At 40.5% G+C, this 22,299-nt stretch overlaps 1 protein-coding gene across 2 annotated transcripts in view; it reads left to right on the forward strand.

Moving 5' to 3' along the window:
• Positions 1-22,299, forward strand: part of LOC141777743 (contactin-associated protein-like 4) — a 149,309-nt gene that overhangs the window by 32,660 nt on the left and 94,350 nt on the right. For both annotated transcript variants that reach the window (XM_074652265.1, XM_074652264.1), the window contains exons 2-3: positions 5,014-5,124; positions 19,245-19,438. In XM_074652265.1, coding sequence (XP_074508366.1) covers positions 5,014-5,124; positions 19,245-19,438 — 305 coding nt within the window. The remainder of the gene's footprint in view (positions 1-5,013; positions 5,125-19,244; positions 19,439-22,299) is intronic.

The raw sequence follows: 22,299 nt of genomic DNA on the forward strand, positions 1-22,299 counted from the left end.
GATATGTATCCTGAGGTTTGTAGAGACGTAAAATGGCAACATTTCTTCTGGCGACTGGGTTGCTATAGCAGCCGTAGTAATTATGAAGCAAGCAAAGGAGGAAGTCAGGTGACGTTATTAAAGAAGGTGATCATATGTTGTTGTGTTTACAGTTTGTTGCACTGCCCCCCAAGTGGCCGAAAAATGTACGCATTAAAGCAGGTTTAAACATCATGTACACATCCATCCATCCATTATCTGTAACCGCTTATCCTATTCAGGGTCGCGAGGGGGCTGGAGCTGATCCCAGCTGACATTGGGTGAAGGCGGGGTTCACCCTGGACAGGTCTCCAGACTATCACAGGGCTGACACAAAGAGACAGACAACCATTCACACCTATGGGACATTTAGAGTCAACAATTAACCTGCATGTCTTTGGACTGTGGGGAGAAAAAACCCACGCTGACACAGGGAGAACATGTAAACTCCACACAGAAGGGCCTCAAGCCAGGTTTGAACCTGCAACCCTCTTGCTGTGAGGTGACAGTGCTAACCACTGCACCGCCATGCAGCCCTCATGTAAACATTCGTATATATTTATCCTTTTCAGGCCAACTAAGGGCGTATTCACACCTGCCTTGTTTAGTTGGGTTGCATTCACACACTTGGTGCAGTTCGTTTGGGCAGGTGTGAACACAGCAATCGCTCTCGGGTGCAGCACCAAAACAAGCAAACCGAGACCTCCTTGAAGGGGTGGCCTCGGTTAGCGTCCAAACAAACTGAAGTACGGTTCGGTACGCTTCGTTTGTGGTGAGAACGTCATCCGACCTCGATCCAGCCCAACTGGAGAAAGCATTGCGCCTTTTTGGATTAAACCAGCTCCGGTAGCAAGCTGCGCTGTGCATGTCAACACCAGACAACATTACTACAAAAGAGCATACGCTTGCCCTCGCTACTCACATCAGTACTAAACAGGTGTAATGTCAGGCTGTGTTGAGGACCACGGGCATACCTGATATTTTCGGCCGATGAGCATGTCACAGTTTAGGAGGGTTAATGCACGCCTCCTCCTCCTCCTCCTCCTCCATCCTCAGTAGGTCTTGATATGCACCTTCGGCGACTCCAGTGCATCAATACATTGTTTTCCAGTCGCAGCCGCGCCTCATTTTCAAACTGTATTGTTGCCTAAAGTGAAAAATTGCTACGAGGTAAAAAAAAAGATGACCAGGGCCAAGATCAAGCGGCGTAGTTGTCCCTCCATTGTTGCATTCTGGAAGTCTGCTCTTCTTTGTTTACTTCCGTGAGTTTTCCAGCATGGAAATTCTGACCAATTAGAGAGCAGTTTCTTTGCGCACCAAAATTTTGGTCCACTTGTAAATGCTGCTGTTTGAACACAAACCAAACTCGAGGCAATATGCAGCATGGTAACAATCTGGTCCCTGATTCAGACCAGAGCAAACAAACTACAGGTGGGAAAATGCCCTAAATCTTTGAACTGTAAGATATTTTGGGAGATGTATTTTTTCAGAAATACTTGTGCTATGAATGCCACTGGTGTGAGAAAGGCAGCTCTATCAGTGACTCATGTAATAACTGTATCACAGTTCATCTTCACAGTTCAGCCTATGTAGGCCTTTTAAGCCAATACGAACTCAAGATAAATAATCCAGCACTGTAGTGAAATCAGTGTCTCTTTAAAGGCAGTGTTATTATATTTAAAAAGTGAAATCATCAGGCCGTGGGGGATATCGAGAGGCAGATGAAGACCTGGTGCCGTTGTTGGGATGAAGTGCTGTACACTAATGTTAACAGAGTAATCAAAGCTAAAGCCTCGTTGTCAGAGTTGTGGGCCATGATCGGACCGCGGCGTGAATCATAGTAATTGGCTCTTATCTCAGCGGTGGAGAACAACATCCATTAACAGAGAGGCTTTAGATGGAGGCAGCGCTAGTTTGGCTTCAACTTACAGTTCAGAGCTCCAGAGGAAAAAGCTGTGACTATTTATTGAGCTGATGTTCATGAATCTGTGTGGATTTATGTGTGGATACAATAGCACTACAGGCTGCATTTCTACTGTTTATTTACTGTTTTCCCAAATGATAAATGATATAGTTGTGTACCACTGCAGTAGGTTACCTCATAGTACATTCTTGCCTAAATTGTTATATTTAAATGTATTTTTATTTAAAGATAATTAAGAGACGAATATTGTTGGGTGGGGAGGGGGACTAAACATTATTAATTGTTGTTCGATTGCAAAGAGAAGCCAATTAAAAGCATAATTATTGCATCGTGTATAATATATGATGTTTTTATTGCAGCCAGTCATCCATAAGCCGTTAAAGTGTGAAACGTGAAGGTTTCTCCTGACAACACTGATTTGTCTCCATCAGGATCCAGCCTGTAATGAGCCAGTCAGGACACCATTCATCTCCACAACACCACATGATTACAACATCCATTCATCCCCATTATTACACTGTTCATTCATCTAATACGGAGCCATTACAGCTGAAAGACCTGTTTCCACCTGGGGAACATTAAACTTGCTCCTCAACGATTAGACTCCCCTCATGTGCTCACATTCACAGACTCAACAGGAACGATGATGAAGCTGTGAAACCTTTTGATTGTGATTTAAAGGCGTCGGCTTCTTAGTGTATTACATGATGAAATCCTTTTAAAACTACAGTGGATGAATGCTGAAAATGCATGATGGTCAAGTGGAAAGCAACGCCCTACAAACGCAAAAGTCTGTCACTGACTGACTGATTGAGTGATGAAGTTACAGGATTGGTCAGCCGACTGTTGGAGTTTCCTCATTGGTCAATGCTCTTTCAAAATGAAAAGGCGGAGAACAGTTCTGTGTTTAGGTTTTATGGGGAGCGTGTCAGCGGTTCAATGTATCATTACATAGTGCTGTTGTTGTTCATGTGCTATTGTTTAAGTTTCGTTTAAGTTACGTTATGTTATGCTTCGTATTGTGTTACCGTGCATCCACACCAAGCTCCAAGCAAATTTTCGCCTCGCTTTCCTCCATTTCCTCCATCAGCCATTGAAGAAATAACCACTGTTGCTGCTTTGTACATGTTGTGGAAGTCCCAGATATGTCAGAAAACCAAACGCCATCGTTTCTGGGTTCATAACGTCACCCGGCGGCAAGCTGTGTTCACATACAGCGCCATTGCACTGACTGTATCTAGCAAGCCACTCTTCGAAAACGTCAGTGATGACATAAACTTTCGTGAAGTGTGTATATATTGTTACACACCACTTATATGATGAATGCTTTTGATACACATGCTTTAATAAAAAACTGAAATACTTTTAACCTTGCATACTGTATTTCATGCTAATATCTTAAACGTATAATATATATATATACACATATATATATATATATATGTGTATATATATACAGTATATATTTGTCATTTGCTTAATTAAGTTGTCTTTCAATCAAAAATTAAGAAAAAAGTGGAAAAAACTGTTCACAAAACATTATAGACATGACCACTGACTATTTGAGTAACAATTAAGCCACAAATTCACATACTGACAATACGGTCCAGCCATATACTCGGTTTTGACCGAGTCTTGTTAACAGTTTTTCTCTCCGATTTAGAGATGGAGAATAATAATAATCTCCAGCTGCATCTGATATTGTGACATCCTCAGCATAGTTTTTACTGTTGACCTCTGCTCTCTGAACTCTCTGAAAAGAGTTTAGACTTCTATGATTTTTACCCATAATTAACCAGCGACCTTTTGGTCCCAAGCTCGCTTCTCTAACCTTTAGGCCACCACTGCCCCAACAACTGCATCGATTATCATGAAAAGGCAAAAAAGGTTGTCGCATTTCCATCTTGTTTGTTTAACCTCTTTGACCTGGTACCGGGTTCGGCTGAGCTGTGTGTTACAACACCGCCTTTAAAACCTTGCTGTGGTGGTTCAGCACTAAGCTCTTTTTTCAGAATAGTTTCTAAAAGACGAGGCCTTAACGCGACTAAAACAACACTCCAAGTGTATTTTGTCCAAACAATGTTTGTTTGGCAATGATTTCAATAATTTAGTTACAAAATCAACGCACGAGAAATTGTATTTTTACTTAATAATATTTCTGACCGTTTTATATTGAATGTACATACTTGACTTTGGATTGTGTTTTGTTATCTTATTTACATTGTTATTGATCTTATTTGTTATTATCTAAGTTTGTGTAAGTGTAAGTGATCATATTTCATTATTATAATGAAACTACTCAATTTGGAGTCAAAATTATACAATTTAGTTATTTTTGTATTGATTTTATACTGTGCACAATGGTAGAATGTGATGATGCACAGGGTAAATGTCATGGCCAAAGGCTGCATTGTGTGCACAAAGCCTCCTGTAGTGGATATCAGTAGTATTTTAGAGCAAGAATGACTTTCAAGAGGTAGAAAACCCATTTGGCACACGTTGGGTATCCATGTGGCCCAATGGAGAGTCCTCCTGGTCCTATCCTGCCTAAAACCTTTGTAGAATATGTGCTTTGTGTTATTTATATCTGCTTTGGCACAGTTGTAGTCAAGGAGTTGCTGAATGAATTCAGTGGCATCTCTGTGCATGGCATCATTGTTATAATGGTGTTATCCGCAGAGGATAAAAATGTAAATTTGTCGTTTGGTTCTTCACAGCTTACCCAGGCATAGTAACAGTCCCAGTGTCACTGACACTGGGTGTGAATTCTCTGAGGTCTTATCTATCTATATAGACCAAGATCATGCATGTAGACCGGGTAGTTGTGGAGCTATTCTTGATTTGTTTTGAGTATGTCTGTCTAGGCGAACCACACCTTCCAGTATGGGTTTAAGAGGTTAAACGAAAACTCTTTCGTCTACAACACCCTGTTTAGTCTTTTCCTAAGTCTTTTCCCTTTAGTCAGCTTACTTGCACTTTGAGCAACAGAGTTTTGAAAAGATTGGATTATTAGATAAATGTGAAGCCCTAACCGTGTGTGCTTTTTTTCCCTCTTTGTGATTGGTTGACAGAGGTGTGTGACAGCGCGCTGGTGTCCAGTCTGCCGCCATCGTCCTTCAGAAGCTCGTCCCAGCTGTCCAGCAGTCACGCGCCGGGCTTCGCCAAACTCAACAGGAGAGACGGTAAGGAAGACTGAATGGATTATAGACTGGAGGATGTGTGATGAACACTGGATTTGACTGGAATTGCATGATTTGGCTGAATATTGGACATCATCTGCCTTGCATAACAAGACTAAATTATGTTGCAAATATGGCTGAAGTGTAGCTGGTTTATAGGTTCAAACAGGTACTAATTGGCTAGTATCATTTGCAATATTCCTGTGTGGCACTTTCCATACAAGTCATGGCAGATATTTCTTATATCTGGTGATATATTAGTAGTCAAAGGGGCCTGAAGTGGCCATTTTGAAAGTTGCCAAAAGTATGGTATTTTTTCATTATCTGTGCATCCAGTCCGTTTTTGATAATACTTCATATGCTGCTTATTGTTGTCACTTTTTTTGCTGACTTTAACATATGCTGCGATGGAAAGTTTTGCTTTGTGATGCTGCTGAAACGTTTCTGTTTTATTAGGGAAGTTTTGGGCATTTTTGCCTTTATTCAATATCTGACAGTGTAGACAGACAGGAAACATGGGGGAGAGAAAGGGGTGTGACATGCAACAAAACTAAGAAAAAAACATGCCAAGTTAAATTCCGACTGGAACTATATGTTACGAACTTAGTCCACCAGGACACCCTGAAATTTTTTTAACATGAAGTCTCAGTCTTGCTTTTTAGCTTGTTTTTAAACGTATGCACTTTGAACATTTTTTCAAAGATTGATCCCTTTTGTGTGTGAAAACCCTCCTGAGAATGTTAGGGACGGACTACTTTCTACTGCTTCAGTTAATTACACATGCAACTAAATGTGGATTAAGGATTATCTAAACTACCTCTTGGATCGTTTTGTCTGTATGTGATGCTTTCTAAGTGGGGAACGGCATTCCTGTATTACTGAGGAGCTGCAGTGGAGCTCAGTGCAGGAAATATTTTGTCTAAGCTCAGGACACAAAGCACAAAACCTAACAAAGTTTTTACTGGATTCACAAAGACTTCACTTACAGACAGCTCTCCAGTGACTAGTTTAGAGGCAGGCAGAGGATCAGAATAATAACAATAAGAGACCAGACAAAATAAAACGAGAACAAGCAATAGCTGCTTTGCCCCTCTTTATTCTCTATAGATGCTGTTTGTATAGAAGGTTTATAAATGTGAATGTTTGTTATCCCAACATAAAACCCCAGCAGGGAGTCCTGTGCTGGATGCTGATGTGATGCTTTGACAAAGTGAAGAAGATCATGTTTTGTTGTGGAGCTTTCTGCAGGGAACGGGCTTCACTGCTTTATCCCGACATCAAAGCCCAGAATCAGCTGGGAGGGTGAGATGGGTTTAATCTGGATCGGAATGATTTTCACCACCTGGGAAACTAAAGGAAGCAGAGCCGGCAGAATACGGCTCAGTCCTCAGTTTGTTTGATGGTCAAGACACAAAGCAAACATTGTTTTTGTTGCTAAATGCTGCTCATCTGCTCTATTTGTCTGCTGATGTGCAACATGCAACAACCAGGCTCTGAAAAGCTGCTCAACATATTTAATGAACTTTTTGTCATCTCTTTAACATATATATCTAAAATGGCAAGAATATTACAAACGTGTTGTTTCCATCGTCGTCTGTTTTGATGATGAAGTTGCATCACTGACTCTTGACTGCTATGTGAATCAAGTGTGGGGGAAAAGTGCACTCAAGGAGAATGTCTGTATTTTTGTGGTTGGAGGCACATGGTGCACTGTACACAGGGTGAGGAGGGATTAGGAGGAATTCATTGTTATCAGTGGGTCTGTAACAGTCATGGTCAAACCTTTGGACTTCTTCTACCCTCTTTAAAAGCATCGCTCTATCTCCATATTCCTGTCATGATGGACTGATGTGCGAGGGATCCAGAGTTCCAAGTGCAACCATAAAACAGTCCAACAAGATGAAGTCGTATTTATTTTTACTGGACATATTCTTGGTGAGTTATGATGTTATGAGTTATGCACTAATCAGAATTTTAATGTCTCCGCGCTGGCGACAGCCGTGGCCCTAGGCGTTTTGATTTCACGTTGTCCGTCTGTCCCATTCTCATGAATGTGATATCTCAGGAACGCCTGGAGGGAATTTCTTCACATTTGGCAAAAATGTCCACTTGGACTTAAGGATGAACTGATTTGATTTTGGTAGTCAAAGGTCACTGTGACCTCACAAAACTTCTTTTTTTGCCATCACTCAAGAATTCATACGCTAATTATAACAATTTCACACAAATGTCTAACAGGATAAAATGACCAAATGATGACATTTTGGACAGACATTGAAGGAAACTGCAACTTGACTGGTTTGTGGAGGCAAACAACCACAAGGCGGTAGTTCTAGTTTATAGTAGTATAGTATTGTAGAGTAGAGTAGAGTATAGTATAGTATAGTAAATATAGTATAGTATAGTATAGTAAATATAGTATATTATAGTATATATAGTATAATTATGTATTTATAGTATAGTATAGTACTGTAAATATAGTATAGTAGAGTATAGTACTGTATATATAGTATAGTATAGTAGAGTATGGTACTGTATAGTATAGTATATAGTGTAGTAGAGTAGAATATAGTACTGTATATATAGTATATAGTGTAGTAGAGTAGAATATAGTATAGTATATATAGTATAGTAGAGTATAGTACTGTATAGTATAGTATATAGTGTAGTAGAGTAGAATATAGTATAGTATATATAGTATAGTATAGTATAGTATAGTATAGTAGTAAAAAGTAGACATGCAAATTTACTGTTTTGATTCACTCTCACTGCTCTCAGCCTCAGTTTTAACCGTATGCTACCTGCCCAAATCCAAACAGCAGACTGACAAAGTTCTAGCGACTAGGTGGTGCATAGCGGAACATTTAGCAGCTAAAGAGACAAATATTTCCCTCAGGAGTTGGTGGAGACCAACAGAGCTAAAGCAGCAATATTGTACTTAAATTCATCAGGTGGACACAAAAACAAATAAATGCTAAAGTTACTCCGTATTAGGGCTGCAAAAAATACCTAATTGTTTATTAATTAATTAACTAACTAATTGACTAGTTGATTATTTTGACTGATATTGCAGTTGCGATATGATTTGCAATATTAGAAGGAAAGGTAATCTTTACATCATTATTCTCATTTTCATTGAAAAACATATTAAAATGATTTACAGTGTGATTTTTGCGGGGATCTGTATCAAACAAGGATGTTCTTAAGTCTGTAGAATATGATGTGTAGTCCAAGACATCTCTGTAGCATGACAATTATTAATTAAAAAAAAACACACATTTCACCTTTTTAACAAATACTATGATTTGAAAATCGCAGTAGGCCATATTGTGATTCTGATCAAATTTGGATTACTTGTGCAGCCCTACTCCTTATCCACTGGATGTGTAAATAAGCAACTGTTAACATATTCATCATATCAACTTTATAATATGATAATTTGTGTGTTAACAGGTTGTTGCGCTGCCCAAAAAACTCAACAAATGGTGCTTTAAATTCAACATGAGCCTCTAGTCATGTCGTTAACACCATAAAATAGCACATAGCATATGTTTCAAACGTTCAGTAGTTGGTATATTGGATGTACATGCCTCAGACTGCCTGTTCAAAGACTCGCAGACTCCCCTCATTAATAAAAAAGAAATGCAGGGATTGCGAGTGGGGGTGTAATGAAGCTACTGCTGGTGGCATCACAACACAGGTTCACCCATCACTACACTACTGCCTTTTTCAAATAGTTGTTGGCAGATTAGGAGAGTTGTTTGTGTCACATTTCCTCCCCAGCTGTATTAGCGGTGCAAAGCCCACACGGTTCCAGCTGTTTGCTGAGGAAATCGATGAATAAATGAACGCTCCATCTCATTTCCATGTCCTGCTGCTGCCTTTAACTCTCTGCCTCCTCCAGTCGCTCTCAGAGGAGCAGCTTTACTTTCAGTTCATTTGCTCACTAAATGAACAGATTATCAGAGCCGGCGATACCACCTACAAGATAAATGCAGGTATTTCATACAAGGGCTTTATAGTCTGCGATTTCCTATCATAACAACGGACTGTAATTAAAATGCAATCATTTACACCACTTTAGAGGTGTGTGGACAACCAGGGAATGGATCTCTTGGAGACTGATTTTGTTGTTTACAGTTTCTGTTTTCTCCTCAGACGTGTTATAAAACAAGGCTGAGGCATAATACTATGTGTAGTGAAGACGTCTAATTAGATTTGACTAAACTTCTTCATTATCTGCGCCAGCGAAGTGTATTTCACATGTGTGATACGACTCGGCAAGATTGGTGCAGCTGGTGCTAACGGACTAAAAAGGTGTCACTGATAAAAACAAATTATGGTATTGTGTTGTCATATCGTACATTACATGTACATATTTTGGATTGAAAGCTATGGTGATAATTGGCAGTGATGCATTAGTCAAATGTGCACATTGTCGGTGTAATGTTCATAACATGCTCACATGGGGAACATCATACCAACGGCGATGGTAGGAGTCAGGTCACTAACTTGATATGTTATCAGCAGCTTTAAAAAAAAAAGAAAAAGAAGTATGTTTCAAAGAAGAATCATTCAGTTTCAAGAATTTTCTCAAAATGAGCATCTGCATGTTGAAACAAGGACACAATAATTCAGGTTGCTGCACAAGATCAAGAAAGAGAAGTCTGAAAAGACTTGAATTTAGAAAAGAAAACAGACCGGATTATTTCAACTGTACTCAGTGCTAAATCAGAAGGCAACTGCTTGCTTGATACTGATTGGAGTCCAGTTGCCTTTTGACTTCTAGATATTTCAAGACATTAACGACTCAAATATAGACCGATTTTTTTGCAGTGGGGAAAAAATCACTGAGAAGTTACTTATTGCATTAATTCTCTGCTCTAATACTAATGGACAAAAGGTCAGGACACCAAAAATATTAGGGGTTGGAAAAACATTGGATCACCTATGTATTGCGATTTGTATTTATTTTCTGAAATATTTTTTTTAATGCCAGAATCAATATATTTCCTCCATTTGAGTCTATACGGAGGTAGAAGGAAGTTACCGCTTTTATTATTGTAGTCTGAGTAACGTGACGTCATATCCGTATCCGTCAACCAAAACAAACCGCAGCGAACCGAAATGGCAAAGCAGAAAACGGCGGAGGGTTCACGTGGATACGACCTGAATCCTCACATTTAAATCCAGCGTGGTAAACACTACACATCCAGTAAAGGACACTTTGGGTTTCACACATTGACAGGAAAAGCAGAGCTAGCCATCACGGCTAAAGCTACATGCTACCTCTGTCATGGACAGGAAACCTTATTGTATTGTGCGGTCGAGCCGACTGTCGATCTCATCTCTGTGGTCAAATGGGCCGACGCTACAACTGTAGAGCACCCATATACTGACATTTATGTTAAATGCATTCAAATGGCTGGATGCATTCATGGATGGATAAAGAGAACGGAGCTGTCGGGAGAGCTAGCGACGCACTTGTGGAAGTATGCATGTGACAACGTGTGTTAACAAAGGGAACTAATATATATATATATAAATAAGATTGATTGATTATATTCACCAGAAGCATAAACAATTACATGACCCGTATGAATTAAAAAGAAAATACCACTAATTTGTGGGGGAAATGTCTTTATTCTTTATTCTAAAATTTTTATAAATAATGCCTGACAATGACTGATATATTTGACATCAGGACATGAAAATCAAACATTTTCAATGTATTAATTTAGATATTTTCCAAATTAAAAAGTATGATTCAACTATTTCTTATTGGCTAGTGTTAAAAAAGTTAACAAAAATCGCAATATCCAATCGCAATACTTGTAGAATAGCAATACTTAAAAATTGCAATACATATTGAAACGGCACCCAAGAATTGAAAGAAACCCAAGAAACCGCCTCCTCCCTGCATTCATGCACATGCATGAGCCCACTCTATCCTTTTGATAGATGTTAACTCACTCCTACTTAATCTTTCTTACCATGAATCAGAGTTGATGTTTCCTTCATCTGGCTCCGGTAATTCGTAGCCAGCTTTGTGCTTAACAGATTATGGCGTGCTGAACAGACAAAGTCTTCAGCTGTTAAAAGGCCACAAATTCCCTCTTTGAGGTTCTTTTGTGCCACACACAAAAGATGCTTATCACACACAGCTCGGCAGTGATAAATGTGTTTGTGAGATGCCCACATAGTCTCTTTTACACATAGCAGTTTCTTTTGAAAGGTGGAACGCTCAATATTTTGTGCACGCACATCATTTTTACATCTGGGCCCAGGGTTGTCTGAAAATCTCAGGCAGGCAGCTGACTGGAGATGAATGTCTCTTTCACCGAGAACTGCAGGATGATTGACTCACTATGTCGGGCTCCCCACCGCTCTGTTTAGATCCTCAGTCTGTCTTATTCTTCATTTTGATTTCCCATTTTCCCCTTTTATCTTTAATTTCACCCCAAGCATCTTTTTTATTCTCTCCATTTCTTTTCCTTCCCCATCTGTCTGTCCTCCTTGTTTTAAATTATAATCTTTTAAATAGTCTTCTGTTCTTTCCGTTTAAAGACTGTGTTCTGTTGTAATCATAATTTTCACTTCCTCTGCGAGACACATTTTCATCTGTAAGAACTCATTTAGCCAGCTCTGTCTTCCCGCCACATGTTAATAGCAGTCTTGATGTTTTCTTTTTGTCAGGCAACATTGACAATTATCAGCGATGCCGCTGCAATTATGCTGGAATCGACTTTAAAAAGCAATTATTGCGCCACAGTAATCACTTTGTAACGGGTTTAAAAGTGGAATCCAACTTTAATTGGAACCTCTTCTGGTTGTGTGTATGGATTGCCAACTAATCAAGTATTGATTTACATGTGGTCTGTTCAGTATGTACTTAATTGTAAAGCTCCAATGTTACACTTGGAACTCGAGTGGAAATGTGTTGTACTTTGCCTGCAGGAGACATCCGATGTCTCCCAGCCTCCTGCTGCATCGGGCCCATTAGGCTCTCTGTCCGTCTGACATGTTATCAGGCTGCTGAAATTACCATCCAGGCTTGGTATTCTCATGCAAATTATGAGCTCTCACTCCAGGCCTGTATATAAAAAACAGTCTGCCTGTTACCTGTCTCTTTTCTATTCCTTTCAGCCACCCGTCTACCTCGCCTCTTCCTCCGCCTGTCCGGCCTTTTCCATTCCGCTTGACTCTTCAATTTACTCATGTCTCTCTCTTTGTATGTTCCTGTCTGTCCTCTGTACCTGTCAGGTGGAATATCGGTGCATTATTAATGATTCAGCAGTCCTTTCTTTACTCTATCCATCCATCTGTTCCTTATAGTGAAGCTGCTGTGCAGAGCGGACTCACGTCAAGCTTGGTTTCCCTTCAACAGTAAAGCAGAAGGAGAGCTGTGCAGCCTGACCGGCTCTTATCCTCACCTGTTACATACACTACCTGTACTGCTCTGATAACAACAGGGAGACAAATTGAGTTGGTTTCAGGTGTCAGAGCCCTTACAGGTGAAGTGGATTACTGAAGTATCAGGGAAGAAGAGAGCAGTAAACCCACCTCAAGTTAGCTTATACTTTTTGTTTTTTGAAACAGATTAGGCCCTTCATCTTCCAAGATAAATTGAAAGTTTACCCTGTATATCATATTTTATCATAATAACATCACTTATTTGACAATGGGAATTGTGTGTATGTGTTGGACTTAAAGGTCGATTTCGTAGGACGTGAATTGTAGTTCAGCATCATATTTCACCACTGCAACACCAGCTGGATTTATTGTACATTATCATGCCGCATTGTGCTTTAACAACACCCCCCCCCCCCCAAAAAAATAATAATCATGTTTACATTCTTTCATCCACAGATACAAAGAGACAATTACAGAAATGGAATAAAAAATGTCTTGAATTTGCAGTAAAGGAGATTACTGGGCCTTCAGCTTCATGTTGACTATGCTATCAACAATCTCCTCTGGCATCACAAACTCGTCTGAGAGAATATAAGCAGCCCAATCCGACCAAAAATGGTTTTAACGGTCTCTAATGTGGTATTTCTGTAGCCACTGTTGGCTGGATCTGTAATTACATTTTCAAATTGGTGCATACCAGCCTCTGACAGAGGGAAGAGTGAAAGGGCCTCGTATATATATATATATATATATATATCGAGACTTAATGAGGGAACTAAGCACAGGTGTGGTTCAGGTGTGGGCAGGTGACTGGCAAAGGAAGGGAAGGGAGGAGGAATCTGAGGCTGAATAGGGGAGAAAGGCAGACAGGGCAGGTGTCACCATGACAACGGCAAAGCCATGGTGGCATACATGTGAAGGTTATGATGCTATGACATACTGTAACCACGACAACACACTAGTATATATCAGGATTAGGCATCAAGTGGTCAAACTCACAGTTATTGAAAGTTAAAGTTTCATCTCTTCTCGACTTTCCTACTCTACGTACAATTCTCAAGCCTCCGGCTCCGCGACTACTTCACTCAGAGCAGCTGTCAATCACAGCTGTCAATCATGACGTCTAACCCCCTTTTTATAGCATCAAATAACTAATTGACACCAAACTTATCAGAAAAATGAACACTTCAACATACATCATTGTGATGAGAACTACCTAACATGACAGAAACCATCTTTTGGAAAAAAAATATGTGACGTGCAATTTTTAGTTTGGCCCATGTCCCATCCACTAACATGAAGGGGGCGGGATTTATGACCTATACTGCAGCCAGCCACCAGGGGGCCATTGAGATGTTTTGGCTTCACTTTTTGGGGAGCTGTTATGTTGTCCATCATTATACTGTACAGCTCCTGACTGTCATTAACTGTAGCTTAACCATATTTCTCGGCGGCTTATAGGAGTCGGTTCCTCGACAGACACTATAGGGGCAGAAACAAACAAGGAAGATCTCTTTGATTTAAAGTGACAGCCGTGACAAAAAGTGTTGGGACCATCAGCCATCGCCTCACTTCTGTTTCAATTATATCTGTCAGGGTGGACACAGTAAATCTTGGTAAGGCCTCTCATACCGGAGTCATTTCCCTCTCTCTCATCTCTTTGTCTTTTCCTTCCCCAGTCTAATCTTCATGAGTAAAGGTCAAATCGCTGCTCTTTTCTGTTCTCCTGTCACTGGACACGTCTGTTAGTCAAGTGCTTATTAACTTTGCCATTTAGCTCTTTAAAGATCAGGCACCGATTCTTTTTCGCTGCTGAGCTTTTCTCCTCTGCCTGCCACCACACAATGTTCAGAGACAAAGTGAGGGAATACACAGATTGTTTATTATGCAATCCCACTGCCCACACTGAAGGTGGGCCGAAACTAGTATTACTTCAACACATACATAAAGAAATAAGATAGATTTAACCATAATCAAAATACCAAACGAAATATCAATCTCAAGAACATTTACCAGGTATTTTTGCAACAGAACTGACCTTTTGCTACCACTAGATTCCAGTACTTCAGATACACTGGACCAAATATTTACCATGAAACATCCTGTAAAACTTTACCTTTTAATACTTTTTTTTTTTTTTTTTTGGCATTTTGTCTTTATTGGACATGTTACAGAAGAGAGCCTCAGGACACATTGCAAAACAGAAGCAAATGACGTGGAGCTGAACCAATTGGCATTGCAGTTTCATGGTATTTGTGGGTCTCTCTGAAAGCTGTGAGTCTGTGAAGGTTCAGTTGTTGGAATGAAGGAAATTTCACTATTTGCCCAAGTCTGCAAGTTTGCACGGACCCCTATGCGGACATCCGTGCAGCGCCCAAAACGATTGACAGCACGGACTGTATGCACTAAAGGCGTGCCAACTGTACAAGCAAGCTTGACACTCTTCAGTGTCTTGGGAAAGCTGAGCAGTGCCAGGGTGCTGGAAAGGAGGCTCTAGTGGATTGACAATGTCAGATTCAGGAGGACAAATGCAAATTGTGTCCTGGCCGTGCCACGATTGAGCACTCTTGCAAGAACACTGCGGGGTCATGGAAGTTTGCCCAGTTTGTCCAAAACCTTGGAGGAGGCTGATGACCATGTGTCTCTGAATATCTTGTGGCAGTTAGTGTGAGAATACGGGGTGCCAGGGCACTTAATTAAGAACCATCCTGTGGTTGTATAACAGATGTAAGAGCTGTTTTCTTTATTCTCAACTTCTCAACTCCTGACCCTATATGCAGCAATTAGGACTGTCAAAGTTAACTTTATAATAATGCATTAACACAACTTAATTTTAACGCCACTAATTTCCTTGATGCGTTAACGCAACTTGTGATTTTTAATAAACCGCTTAAAAACCCTGACGGGCCGCCGACCTTTCGTAGGTTGTTACAGGCTCAGTTTTAAAGCTAGAGTGAAGATACTGGCATCATATGTATCAGAAAACCTAAAGAATCCATCGGTACCAACCGTGTCATGCTAACTTGTCGCGAAGGAGGCTAAATAACGCTCCAAACTTAGGCTAAATTTTGACAAAGAAAAACAGGCATAGCTATTTTCAAAGGGGTCCCTTGACCTCTGACCTCAAGATATCTAAATAAAAACGTGTTCTATGGGTACCCACGAGTCTCCCTTTTACACACATGCCCACTTTATACTAAGTCATAGTCAAGTCAGCACATTGACACACTGACAGCTGTTGCCTGTTGGGCTGCAGTTTGCCATGTTATGATTTGAGCATTTTGTATGCTAAATGCAGTACCTGTGAGGGTTTCTGGACAATATCTGTCATTGTTTTGTGTTTCTAATGGATTTCCAATAATAAGTATATACATACATTTGCATAAAGCAATAATATCTGCCCACTCCCATGTTGATAAGAGTATTAAATACTTGACAAATCTCCCTTTAAGGTACATTATAAAACAGTTAAAAAATATGTGATTCATTTGCGATTAATCGCGATTAAATATTTCAATCGATTGACAGCCCTAGCAACAATATGTTATTTTGTTCGCTCCCATCGGACTGGGACTTCCATATTTGCTGCTGAACATGAATCAGCTGGGACGAGTGTCAGCCCCTCCAAGTCTGACCCTATATTACTCTGTTGGAAGATGGCGGATTGTCCCCTTCAGGTTGGGAATGACTGGCAGCCCCACATGAAGTGAGTTGAAATACTTTGGGGACTAAGTAGGGTCAAATTGAGAGTGGGATTAACAGCCAGATTGGTTCAGTATCAGTACTGATGGAGGCATCGTACTTGAAAATCATTGTGACGAGGAAGCTGAGCTTGAAGGTGAAACTCTCATTTTACAACTCGATATTAGTTAATAAGTCTCAACACCTCCTGATTGTCCATGCTTGTTGTACCTATATGACATCAGCTGTTTGGCCGACTGCTGAACCACACAAATAACACAAAAAAATGTCTTACAGACGATTCTTTTGTGATGGATTTGTGGAGCAGAAAGGCTTCCTAGGCTCACAGGCATCCCATTGCCCTCAGCTCCTATACCAAAATTGATCAGCTCAGTACTGTCCCCTGGAGACTTATGATGAATTCTGTTTGTTGCTTTGTTTCAAAATGTTAGCTTCCTGCTGCTGCAACAACAAGCAGACAACAGCATGGTAACATGAGGACAAGTGACATTTACAATGTTTGTTTGTCTGTTCGTTTTCTTTAATGCTGTTAGAGCTCATTGACTCCCAATGTTAGTGTGTGTGTGTGTGTGTGTGTGTGTGTGCAGTCTCTCTCCCTCTCTCGCTTTCTCTGTATTAAATGTTGCTTGTGCTATTTATTTGTGTGTGTGTGTGTGTGTGTGTGTGTGTGTGCGTGTGTGTGTGTGTGTGTGTGTGTGCTCAGTGGGACACTGGTCAGCAGCCTCCTCCTTCAGAATCGTCCATCTGGCGTTTGAGCTCTGAGGAGTCGCTTTGGCCTGACAAAGCACTTTCCAACACGCGCACACACACACACACACACACACACACACACACACACACACACACACACACACACGCACACACACGCACACACACACACACACACACACACACACACACCCTTGCACTTCGATCTTTGTGAGGACACTCATTGACATAATGCATTCCCTAGCCCCTTAACCTAACCTTAACCATCACAACTAAATGCCTGACCCAACCCTGATCCTAACCTTAACCTAATTCACACATGCACGCACGCACGCATTCACACACACACACACACACACACACACACACACACACTCTCTTGAAACAGTTGTCTCTCTGTCTGAAAACAGACACATTTAATGACGAGGAGCTTGTATACAGTGAATCAATAACACCAGAGCCTTTATTGAAAGTGCTTTGAGATAAGACACATTGTTATCAACGTAATGTGCCACGAAGCAATACTATACTTTTTCAAAACGTATCAGTGTTTCTTTCACCAAACCCTCTTTTTATTTTTTTGAACCTATTGACCTAGAATACAACTGATCAATATGTTACAACTTACTGCTCTTTATTGGTGATATTTAATACGGGAAAGGATGCAGAGCCGCAGGGGTAATGTAAAACTAATCAATGCTTGGCACCACAACCTCCTAATGTTGCTATTCTATACAGCAAAGGATCCAGACCTGCAAGCAAACTGTACAGCTAATCAATAGATCACACCACAGCCTCTTAGCAATGCTATATTTGGCAAAGGACGGTAATAGTCAAGGATTCTGTGCAATGAATCAATAAATTTTACCGCAACCTCTTATTGATGATGTTTTGTTTTGGAAATGCAATACATTAGATATGTGTGGAGTAAACTTGTTTGTCATGAACTAAATCCAGTGAAACACCTGAGCGATGAGGTCAAAGAAGATGCAGGTGTAGGATCTCATGTCAGGACATTTGAGAGTAGAAAATGTTTCACAAACATCAAAAAACATCATATGCTTCATCTGGGGCTTCAATTTGATGAGATTGGTATCCAAAGGTGGGTTTTTAGCAACGTTAGTGGCGTGGCTCTATGGAAGTTGGCCAGTTGGTCACTTTGGTCCAGACTGAAATATCTCACCAACTACTGGATGGATAATTGCCATGAAATTGTGTATAGACATTCGTGGTCGCCGGAGAATTAATCTTACTGACTTTGGTGATCCCCAGACTTCTAGCGCCACCATGAGGTCAAACATTGTATTCATCCTTTGGTTTATGACAGATTACTTGCAAAACTAATGACATTCACAGCCTCAGCTGTACTTTGTGTGTGGTGCTAATTAGCAAATGATAGCATGCTAACACGAGAAAATATAATGCTAAACATGCTAAATGTAGTTCCTGTGAGGGTTTCTGGACAATATCTGTCATTATTTTGTGTTGTTAATTGATTTACAATAATAAATATATACATACAGTATATTTGCATAAAGCAGCATATTTGTCCACTCCCATGTTGATAAGAGTATTAAATACTTGAAAAATCTCCCTTTCAGGTACATTTTGAACAGATTAAAAAATGTGCGAATAATTTGCTATTAATTACGATTAAATATTTGAATCAACTGGCAGCCCTAATAATGAATGTTAGAAACCATGCATAATGGTGTATTTGTGTGCTGACAAGGTGAGTGGAATAAGTAAGAAAGTCTGTTGCCCAGGAAGCCTGCTAAACAGCATTTCATTGTCTCATTAAAAAGAATGTCTTAAGACAAATGTCTAGCCAGCATGAAAAGCTGTGGAGGCTGCAAGGTTTGTAAATTGGAAAATTGCTCAGAATTGGCAGAGGCTTTCACTCTGATGAACGTCTTCTCTTGATTTATGAAGACAAATGGACTCATGCAATTCCAACCTGTGCCATGTCCAAAACAGATATCAAGAAACTGTTTAATGCAGCATCATTCTGAGTGCATTACATCTTTTAAATTACATTTTCTACATTAAAAAAACTCCTGACGTGTCTTGGAAGGAAACTTATCATCTGTTCCAGCACAACAAGCTAAACACACTGTGTTCAATTAAGGCACTGAAATGGGTTTTAAACTACGCGTTTCACAAAAATGTGCTTGATGGGTACCAACAAAATGTGTCGTTAGCTAAGACTTAAAGGTCAAGCTATTCATCCCTCAGCACATACATGCCTCATAGACTGAAATATAACATATCAATATCTCTCTCTCTCTCTCTCTCTGCAGGAGCTGGAGGTTGGTCTCCTCTCACCTCAGACAGGTATCAGTGGTTGGAGCTCGACCTGGGCGAGCGGACCAAGATCACCGCCGTCGCTACTCAGGGACGCTACGGCAGCTCTGATTGGCTGACGTCGTACCTGCTGATGTTCAGCGACACGGGACACAACTGGAAACAGTACAGACAGGAGGACAGCATAGGGGTGAGTCTATGGGGTGGTGTTTCCTCACTGAAAAGTTAATCTGGAATGTATTTAACAAGTATGTAAACATGACTTTCTCTGGAATACACATAACCTATTCAAGTGACGGGTTGACACATTCTCAGCTGTTTCTGGCAAACAGCAAGTAGCTATGGCTTAGTTAAACTCTCTGAAACAAACCAAATACAGATTACACAAACAACTGTAGAAAATACAGTACATGTGTATACAGTACATATGTAAATGAATTCACAGTAAACAGAACATGTGTTTCACCCACTCTTCACTCTTTTGCTAAATGTTAGCATTCAATCTCAACAGAGAGAAACCACTCGATCAGAGCTTTAAGGGACTGTTTGTAACTTCTTACACGTATAAATCAAAGCATGCTGTTTGACGATGTAACAGTGGGGTCCCCCTCTCAATACACTACACAGTGTGTACATAACACACTACTAATAAATATGTCCCGTGGATCTCAAGCGAAGACTTTATGTAAGAAGTGGGCGTAGTCACCACGATGATGTCACCCATTGGTTTGTGGACTGCCATGTTGAAGCCTTGAGTTTAGCATTTTGGCCCTCGCCATCTTGTTTTTTTGCAATCGTGACACGAGAGGGTGGAGCTAAGTACAACTGAACACTGAATAAGACATTTTTAGGTGACCAAAATGTTACCATCAACTTTGATGAACTGAAAACAGGGTTAAAGTTGTAAGACAAAAACGTTGACAACGTTGCGGTAGCGACCTGTCAATCACAAGGTAGCCCTGCGCTAAAGCATCCGCTGCTTTATGGTCTATTGTACTCTAAAGGGGACCATCATTTATAAATGAACATCAATGGGGGCGGCTGTGGCTCAGAGGGTAGAGCAGGTCGGTGGTTCGATTTAGATTAGATACTGATTGGGAAAGTTGGCACCTTGCATGTTAGTCTCTGTCATCAGTGTATGAATGTGTGTGTGAATGGGTGAATGCTGACATGTAGTGAAGCGCTTTGAGTGATCGGAAGACTAGAAAAGCGCTATATAAATGCAAGTCCATTTACCATATCATGCTGTATTGAAGAAGAATTGAAACTAGAGATTGAGACCATAAACTCATGTTTACAATGTTTACTGAGGTAATAAATCAGGTGAGAAGTAGGCTCCTTTTATCGTAGACTTCTATACAACCAGACTTCTTTTTGCAACCAGAGGAGTCGCCCCCTGCTGGCTGTTAGAAAGAATGTAAGCTTTAAAGGTCACATATTATACTCCATTTAAACTAGTTATTATAGGTCTCAGACACCTCCAAACCATGTCTCTGAAGTTTTTTTTTCAAAAAAACAATCAGATCATGCATTCCAGCATGTCTCTATAACCTCTGTTTCAGCCCATTTCCAAAAGTGCTGATTTCTGTGTCTGTAGCCTCTGTCTCCTCCCACTCTGCTCTGATTGGTCAGCGTTTTCTGTCAATCAAACGTCCTCAACAACAGCGTCACCCTCCCCCTCCCTCCCGGAGAAGCTCTCTCTCTCTCTCTCTCTCTCTCTCTAGAGAGAGAGAGACGAGTGGAGAGAGAGGAGCTAGAATAAAGTTTATAAACCACTTTAAAGTTTATAAACCAGAAACTTCACCCAGCGCACGTTACCGGAGGAATCTGATCAGAAATCGGCGACACATGATGAACATCTGCGGTCCAGATTCCAGGTTTTCCTGACGGTTTCTCTCAGGTAAATAATGCTGTTTATATCTCTGTTAGTTAACTCAGTGTTTACCTCATGCATCAACTCTGTAAACCGTAAACATACACTCTGTTTTACGTCTGTCTTTACAGATCCATCTGTGAGAAATGACCGACAGAATCATCCCAGAGGAGAGCAGACAGCTGAGAGCAGACAGCTGAGAGCAGATGGCTCTGTTTACATGGAGATACAAAGCTAACCCGGTAGCATGTAGCTAACCCGTTAGCATGTAGCTACATGCTACCGCTATGACACGGTGTGTAAACACAGCGACCATCAGGGTGGAAAATAGAAGATGTGAAACAGTAGTCAGTTCATTATTTCTGCTAAAAGATAAATGTATGGAAGATCAGAGTAATGGTATATTATTTACAGTAGTAGCTGTCTCTGTGTTACCATGACTACAGACCACCGGAGCTTAGCTTACCATAGTTTACCAGAGCTGAAGACTTTCTCCTGTACCATGTTAACATAACTGCAGGTGAGATGATTACAAATGCTGTGAATAATTAATATTGTCATCTGTCTACTCAAATAAAGTTTGACTGTGAAACAGAAATGTGTTGTGTTGCTTACAAGTCACTATTTACTACCTGTACTCTTCTACATGCATGACATCAAATATATATAATATATAAATATCACCTGTTTAAACAGTGTAATTACATAAAGCCTTTGTGAATGAACATGTTATATTTAGATGATGGGAGTACATGAAGCCTGTTCTGCTGGTTCTTGCAGACTAACTGTAGGAGCTACTTTGCTCAAGTTCGGTTGAGGAGGAGAGACAGTGACGCGCTGTGGGGCGGGGTCAGCTACTGAAGGTTCTCTCTGGTTCGACCAGGAAACCCTCACGTGACTTGCATTCTCTAATGACGTCAGGATACAAGGAAAAAAGCGAATTTTTTTTCTGCACCCATTTCCGGACAAACGGAGGAGGAGAAAAAGAGAGAGGATGGTCTTTTATGATACTATGGTGGCCTGTAGACACACTGGGGACAGATATTGATGTTTAAAAGACATGGAAAAGTGCATTTTGCATAATAGGTGACCTTTAAGGCAATTCCGCATTGGCTTCACTTTACAGAGCCAGTGGTCGCCATCTAAGCTCACACTCGACACTGCACTTCCTTTGGTCC

Source organism: Sebastes fasciatus, chromosome 11 (genome assembly GCF_043250625.1).
Source record: "Sebastes fasciatus isolate fSebFas1 chromosome 11, fSebFas1.pri, whole genome shotgun sequence".
Classification (NCBI taxonomy): domain Eukaryota; kingdom Metazoa; phylum Chordata; class Actinopteri; order Perciformes; family Sebastidae; genus Sebastes; species Sebastes fasciatus.